Raw genomic sequence first — 8,163 nt, 5'->3', positions numbered from 1 at the left:
TTTCTTGTTTCTGATTAAATGTTTCTTCTTTTCAATTCGGGCATGTGACTGATGTGGTTTTCCTTTATATGTTGTTGACCTTCTGACTCCATATTTCTTCTTTGGTCCATCATAATAGCCCGGAATCGGAATTTGGTTACAGAAGGATAGATCTTTGAGGGATCTGCTGAAAGCAGCATTCTTACATTCCTCCTCCAAGTATTTGTATGTAAATATCACCCTAGGATGGACTCCCGTAGTGTTGCCTTGATATTTTTCATCAAAGGCAGCTTTGAGTCTTCGGCCTAAATCTCCTGGTAACTTTAGCCAGAATTTCTCTGATAACTCTGGTCCAATGAACAGCCTTTCTGTTTTGGCAGCTAAAGTCATATATTCATTTAAAAAGGTAATTATATCTTTTACCTGAGAACAGGAGAGCCTCTCAAGGTCTCGGTATGCCCTGTCCTGCATGTCGGTGGATCCTTGGAAAGGGTCTTCCAACAAGAATACCCTTCTAATTTGAGATATAATATTCTGAGTGTCATTTCTTCCATCACTGGAATTTAATAACTCTTGATACTCACTTGGATATGCTGTTCTCCATTGTATCCATGTTAATCTCTCTGTTTCTCCTAATAGATTTTCTATAAAATCTGCCTTGTCATGAGCATCAGTGAAGTTCTGTTGAGCTACTACATTCTTTGTAATTGCCTCCCATCTGTGGAAAACATCTTCTACTCTGTTGAGTTGTATCGGCAGAGTGAGTAGTGCTCCAGTTTGTTGATGCGCCGTTGGTAGATTCCACCATTCTGATGTATCTTTTCTTTTAAAAGGTGTTCCTTTTGGCTCAATGGGTGGTACCATACTTACCGGCTCATCTTTAAGGGTCCGGTTTGGGGGGTATCCTACCGGATTCATAGAAGTATCAGCAGGTGGCCGATAATTTGAGACAGCTTCTTGAGAATAAATTTGTTCTTGAAGCTGTGACAACTGGGGGTAATCAGTAACCCAGCTAACTTCCTTCTCCTGGTATGTTGCGGCAGCAATAAGATGATTGGAAAAATTATTGTGAGAAAAATCATCTTCTTGATCTTCGGAATTTTCTTTACTCCCACCCGCTTTCGCAAAAGGATTGATAAATTCTTCAGAGGAGGACGTGTCATAAACCGGTTGTACGTCCTGTAATGCCAAATATTGTAAGTATTGTAAATAGTCATCTTCAGATTCATTACCTTGATCATCAGTGAGAGCACATAAGAAGCGTGTGCTGATACTAGATGATGAGGATGTTGGCAAGTTATCTAGTTCCCTCTGTAGTTGACGTCTATATTCTTGCGAAGTCCGATGTTGTCGTTTAGTTATTGCTAGGCTTCGTTCCAAAGAATCTGGGCCATCAACTAGCTGCTGGTATGCTTCTTCCTCCAGGAATTTATGCTGCTGAATAGCATATTGTCGTGCTTCGGCTTGTAAAGCCATAACATCTTCTTCGGTTGTAGGAGTATAATATTTGTAGTTTGGTGAAGGAGGTGTAAAGTCTTCTTCGTCAGACTGAATTTCTTCATCTTTGATATTGTACTTTGGTGCAGATGATGTTGAGGCAGCTTGATAACTATCAAATTTCAGAGAGACAGTTCCATCTAAAAGATTTCGTGTATTTACCTCTGTAGGTTGCATTGGGATATTTATAACTGACTGCCTTATAATCCAGTTGTGGCCAAGCATATTCCTTGTGCTGTAGCTTCTTCCAGGAAGAGCTCGCATCCCGTGGCTCACAAGGTAATCTACCACGTTTTGTACTTCGTAGGCAAATCCTCCTGTAACTACGATCACCAGAACCAGTGAGAGCGCTCCTTTATTTGAAGATCAAATAAGAGATTACAGACAAAATCAAAGGAGGAGATACAATATTCAAAGGGCAATACAAAGAGTAAGCAGACGGCTTACTGGAAGATCCTACAACCATTCATTAGAACAGCAGATGGACCCTCAGACACAACTAAGGCTTTCTATGCAAGAACGAGCTGCAATAGTACCTGCTGAGGTGCTTTATCATTCAAGAAGGGATGATGCTCACCATCAGGTATATATTCATAGATCTGAAGAAGCCATGTTGGTTACGGAAAACCAAATTGACAGAGCTTTCGTCCAACAAGAAAGCTATACTCAGCTTCAGAGAAGCGGTATGAGATTCCTTCATATAGGAGTTATTCAGGTACGCCTTCAAATATTGCACCGTCAAGAAGAAGGAACCATGGCTCTGGTTGTCTTCAGAGATAACAGATGGCATGGTGATCAAGCCATCTTCGCTACTATGGAAATAGATCTCACTCATGGTAGCCAGCTAGTATATGTAATACCAGATACTATGCTGACAGTATCTGATTTCTACAGGAATATACAAGTATCTATTTTAACCAGAGGCTATGAAGGATGGAGAAATGGCGAAGCAAACCTCCTTATTACCAGAGGACTGGTTGGCAGGCTATCCAATACACCAAATGAGGAGCCGCTCAGCTTGACTTCTGCGTGTCCCTTGAGCGTTAGTTTAATTATTCCTTGTGTCGGTGAGTTGGTGCTTAATCCCCGATCGGAGTATGATTCGCCCGACCGGCCAACCCCGTCAACCTGTTGACCGTCTTGACTTTGATCTCCTTTGACCTCCACCGTGTCACCGGGGGCAAGGCCCCTCATCATCACCGCATCACACCATTTTCTCATCCTCTCACTGATTTAAGCATCGGAGTAGTTTCTCCAGAGACTCCTCTACCTGCTTACTGACACCTATTCCCCTCCATCGTGTGCTTGCAAGCGCTTCTTGTTCTTCCAATAGCAATCTAACTAGCTCATTGGCGCTCCAGCATTCGTCGATTTCAGACGAGATCAATAGTTGGAAGAATCTAAATATCAAAAGAAGCACCTTATGACAAGATGATCTTCCATAGGAGCTAGGACGATGATTATTGCGTCCCCTCAGATAGGTCTAGTGGCTAGCGCATGAGGTGTTGTCACAATGAGGTCTGGGGTTCGAATCTCAGTAAAGCCGAGGTAAATACCTCCCTTATGTGCTAGTCACTATTCCAAAGGCTAGTAGCCGCTCGTGATTTACCTCCGGCCTTGGGACGGATTGATAAGAGCATTGGGAGCGCTGAGGACGAGCGTATTCACCTTTGCCACAATAGGACGATGATTATTGCAATTTCCTTCTGATGGGTGAAAAGAGATCTCGTTATCTTAACCTTACTGGGATCATAACCTTATATATAGTTTTAGAGTCATTTTCATTATCAACCTATTAATAAATAATAACAATATAACGGAAATAAGTTAACAATTATAGTAAAAGTTAATTATGTTTTTCCCAGATGCCTCTCATAAACCGTCTCCCGATTATATGATTATATGAAATAAGTTAACAAGTTTCTACCTATAAAATTCATATCCGTCAATTAAGCGCACAATTAACTAGATCACTTTATCGAACTTATCCATAATATGACAATACCGAGTGTTATAATTGTAACATGTAAGTACACCAGATAGAGAATAAATACAAACATACAATATCTCCAATTATAACGTTAAAAAGGAGCTAAACACAAGTAACAAGATGCATCCAAAAACACACCACAAGTTGCCAAAATCTGCGAGTCTTCACCATCAATTCTGTAAAGTTGTTTGTCCCATAATTTAATTAGACAAAATCAACACCTACAAGTCAAAAAACATGCATCGAAAATCAGACGGCGATCGTAATCACCTTTATTGTGACAGTGCATCAAAAATCATATAGAAAATCTAAGGTTATTCAAGTAATTTTAATTAAAATTATTATAATATAGAATAGTTGATCAGAATTATTTAAAATAGTTTTAATAAAAAAAATAAAAAAGTTAAAGCTATTTTAGTTTTATTTTTTTATTTTTTATTATTTTAACTCACTTAATTTTATTGACTAACTCTAAAGATAATCGAGTGAGTCTCATAAAATTTTCTACCGACCAATACATTTTAATCAAAATTGTTCCATATTAATGTAATTTTGATTAAATTATTACTATACGAACTAGTTTAAATTAAATTTGTTCATGATCAAAGTTTAAAAAATCTAGGTATCCGACTATGTGAATCCATTAATCATGGAGATCATTGACCAGCTCATCACTTCACAGTTCACATTCGAGAGTTGTCATTCTACTCTAGAAAATTAATATACAGTGCATCCTAACTAATAATCGACCATAGATATTTGATTAACTACATAAACACATTATTATTTCACTGTAGTCCAAGACTCTCATGATCAAAGTTGCTCTATATTATAGTAGTTTTAATTAAAATTATTCTGAGTATAACGGATTCTTAAAGTATATATATAACAGTGTTCTGGTACACGCTCCCCTAACTCACTTCCGCTACACGATTAAGATGGCACAATAGGGGGGCCACCCAGCTGAAATTGATCCAGGGGCCATAAGTGATATGGTCTAAGGGCCGGAATGAATCCAGCGTCTAGACTCTTGAGTAAATTTTCTGGGTATTTGCGCGAAGTCTCAAAATAAATTTTTTTTTAAATTTCTGATCGAGACGCCTAGATTTAATCCAGACGTCTCGATCGTCTCCGCGGGTCATCCGAGTTGATATGTAGCGGGTGTTGTCACAATGAGGTCGCAGGGTCGATCATCGGGACAACTGGAGAATAAATCCCCTATCCCCGTGTTACACCCTGACGTCACATGTTCGCTCGGATGCTGCGATTTACCTCCCTCGTGATTAGGGGTGTAAATGAACCAAGCCGCTCGTGAGCTATTCGAAGCTCGATTCAATAAAAGATCGTTTGAGTTCGTTTAATGAAGCTCGTTAAGATAAACAAACCAAGTTCAAACTTCGCAATACTCGTCTCGTTAGCTCGTGAACACGTTCGTTAAGCTCATGAATCAACTTTTAAATTTAAAAAAAAATAATAGTTTTGATATTAAATTTATAAATTTTGCACTCTACTTATGAAAAATATAAACAAATATATTAAATTTATTTATTAGAATAAAATTATAAATTGTAATAAGAATATTATAATTTTCTCTAAATATATAATTTAATTTTTAATAAATATTTGAATTTATAATTTATACTTATTAAGCTCGTTTAGGTTCAATAAAAGAACGAATAAGCTCGTGAGCTATGACTATATTCATTAAATAAAGCTCGAGCTTGGCTCGATTATAAACAAATCAAGCTCAAACATTCAAGAGCTCGGCTCGGCTCGGTTCGATTACATCCCTACTCGTGATGGCCTTCGGCCAGGTACGACAGGGGCGCTGGGGGCGAGCGTTTCGTCTTTTTTGCCACAATTAAGTAAATTTTCTAGGAGTATATTATATATATTTATGATTTAAAATTTTAAAATTTAGAAGTTGAATTATAGTGCATTTGAATCGATAAGATTGTTCTTTCAGGATTCAGACTTTTCTCTTGGGTTATAGTGCTCAAGATTAAAAATTTTAGACACTATGTATTTAGAGTTTAAGATTTTAAAATTTAGGAGTTGAGTTATAATGAATTTAATGTAATAAAATTTTCTTCTGAGTTCAGGCTTCCTTTTTAAATTATAGTGTTCAAGATAAATAATTTTAGATATTCATGAGATATATAATATATGTATTTAGAGGTTTTGGATTCAAGATTTTTTTTTTTATTTAAAAAAAAAAAGAATCGAGACGTCTGGATTAAATCTAGATATCTCGATCAGAAATTAAAAAAAAAAAGTATTTTGAGACTTCGCGCAAATAGAAAAAATTAAAACATCTTTTTTCAAAATTAAAATGTTATTTTGACGAAGGAGGGCGTTGAGATATCAGTAATAAAAGTTTTATTTTTGATCTCACGAGTTCGATAACCAAAAATATATTCTTATAATACAGAATAAGAGCAATATGATGTATCCTTTCTTGAGACTCTTTTAACGATGACATAAATAAGAGAGGCGCTTTTAATTTTTACCATTTTATTTTTCATATCAATATCTTTGATTTGGGGTATCTAAATCAGAAATTTTAATTGGTTACCACTTACCAGGGTGGGACTTGAAATGTAAAGAATATTGAGTAGAAATATAAAAACTATATGAACAAAAAAGAAACCCGTCCTGATCTAAACTCAACCTCGAACCTAACCCTAACGCTAACCCTAACCTAACCCGAGGTCCAAGCTACCTCTGTTCATCTTCTTTATAGCAGCAGGGAATCACCAGCTCTCTCAGTTCTGCCTCTCTCTCTGGTAATGGCAGAAAGCTTTGAAAGGGAAGAGCGGAAGAGGCCCTTCAGTTGCTATCAATAACTAGTGGATTGATTACCTCTTGTTTGATCCCCAAAGATCACTTCTTTCTTTTCTTTTTTTTTTTTGATCTTTTTCTTGCACTTTTTAAGATCTCTGCTTTTATTGACACTGCGAAGTCTGATTCGCCATGAAGAGGCCCATTGCAGACGCAGCTTCATTCATGGCGATTTGCTCAATTGGTAATGGCACCGACGTGATTGAATTTTTGCAACTATGGCTTGGAAAGCGTATTAATTGTGGTTGATTTGGGCAGAGGAGAACAATGGCACATACTTGGAAGACGAGGACGAGGCAGCGGCGACGGGGGCGGAGGTAGGGTTGGGGGAGAAGAAGCGGCGGCTGAGCGTGGAGCAGGTGCGGGCGCTGGAGAAGAGCTTCGAGGTGGAGAACAAGCTGGAGTCGGAGCGGAAGCTGAGTCTGGCCGAGGAGCTCGGCCTCCAGCCGCGGCAGGTGGCGGTGTGGTTCCAGAACCGCCGCGCGCGGTCGAAGACCAAGCAGCTGGAGCGGGACTACGCCGCCCTCAGCGCTGGCTACGACGCGCTCCGCCTCGACTACGACGCGCTCAGCCGCGACAAGGAGGCGCTCGTCGCCCAGGTGAGCGCGATCGATCTAAACCTCGATTTCTCAAATATGAAATTCTGATTTGGGATCGGTCATGTGCTCGATCCAGATCGAAGAGATGAAGGCCAAATTGGGCAGGGAGGAGAGCGCGAGCTTCGTCTCGTCGGGACCGGTGGCCTCCAAGGCGGCGGCGGTGGCGGCTGCATCGGAGGAAGACCCCGCACCGGAACTCATCTACAAGGATGCCGGATCGTCGGACAGCAGCGTCTCCAGCGACGTGCTCAACGGCGCGAACAGCCCCGCGGGGCATCCGAATCCGCTGCCGGCAGACTCGAACTCCCCCGCCAGGCTCGGCGACGCCGCCACCCCCTCCGCACCAATTTCTGCACCGCAATTGCCTATCAAGGGTCAAGGATTCCCACGCCAGACGCTAAAGCCGGAGGAGGAATTCCTCGACCGGGAGGACGCATTCAGCAGCATCTTCTCCGACGAGCAGCCGCCCACTCTCAACTGGTACTTCTTCGATCACTGGAACTGCAAGTAGCCAAAGGTAGCCGCCATGGCCACGATCTCCACCATTAATATATCAACAATTACTGTAGCAATAATCCTACGATTCGCAGCCGTAGACGAGCGCGATTTGTAACATAATCGAAATTTTTTATTGTGAAAATCAAACCTAAACCTCCCTGTAAATGATGCAATATTCAGAAGACTTCTCTGAGATCATCGATACACTTTCAATCTTCAAGAAAAGAAGAAGAGGGGAAAAAACACAACTTTTTTTTAAAGCACATTTCTGGACAACATCGATATCGAAGTGCAGGGAATTCCTCCTCGATCGAGCCAACTCAATCGTCGCAGAAGACGACGACGGGGAGGTCGCTTTTACATATCCCACATTTTCTACGTAATGCAGTGATGATGAACAACCAATTAATTAGTGAATTAAAATAATTGTCGCCTTTGTTTTTTATTCTCTGGGATCTTGTCGCGTATGCTCGTTTGTCAACCCGGAAAGCGATGGCACCCGATGGCTGCTTCTCTTCTTCGATCCAGTGGCCTGAGAGGCGAAACATTTGCTGGATATACTGGCCGAGAGGTGAAACATTTGTTTATATATATAAAAGTGGAATAATCATCATTTTATCCCATAAAATTTTTATTGCTGGTAGCTGATGCATTAAATCAAGATTAATTTAGAACCAAAATAATCGAGCGAAACGCTAGCGTTACCGGACAAAAAGGATGATAACGCTCACCCCCAGCGCCCCCGTGGACCTTGCCCAA

The 8,163-nt window shown here is 40.2% G+C and overlaps 1 protein-coding gene across 1 annotated transcript; it reads left to right on the top strand.

Moving 5' to 3' along the window:
- The first annotated feature begins 6,109 nt into the window (after window positions 1–6,109).
- On the top strand, window positions 6,110–7,557 carry LOC122028594 (homeobox-leucine zipper protein HOX4-like). The gene is made up of 3 exons (XM_042587435.1): window positions 6,110–6,491; window positions 6,566–6,906; window positions 6,983–7,557. The coding sequence occupies exons 1-3, from the start codon at window positions 6,440–6,442 to the stop codon at window positions 7,415–7,417; spliced, it is 828 nt and encodes a 275-aa protein (XP_042443369.1). The 5' UTR covers window positions 6,110–6,439; the 3' UTR covers window positions 7,418–7,557.
- Window positions 7,558–8,163: the final 606 nt, after the last annotated feature.

The sequence above is a fragment of the Zingiber officinale genome, chromosome 10B, assembly GCF_018446385.1.
Source record: "Zingiber officinale cultivar Zhangliang chromosome 10B, Zo_v1.1, whole genome shotgun sequence".
NCBI classification, from domain to species: domain Eukaryota; kingdom Viridiplantae; phylum Streptophyta; class Magnoliopsida; order Zingiberales; family Zingiberaceae; genus Zingiber; species Zingiber officinale.
The sequence above is the reverse complement of the archived record's forward strand: the minus strand, read 5'-3'. Positions and strand labels throughout refer to the sequence as shown.

Coding starts and splice junctions, on each gene's coding strand:
- LOC122028594 (XM_042587435.1), top strand. CDS start 6,440: ATGAAGAGGCCCATTGCAGACGCAGCTTCATTCATGGCGATTTGCTCA. Junction 6,492..6,565: donor CATGGCGATTTGCTCAATTG/GTAATGGCACCG, acceptor TGATTTGGGCAG/AGGAGAACAATGGCACATAC. Junction 6,907..6,982: donor AGGAGGCGCTCGTCGCCCAG/GTGAGCGCGATC, acceptor TGCTCGATCCAG/ATCGAAGAGATGAAGGCCAA.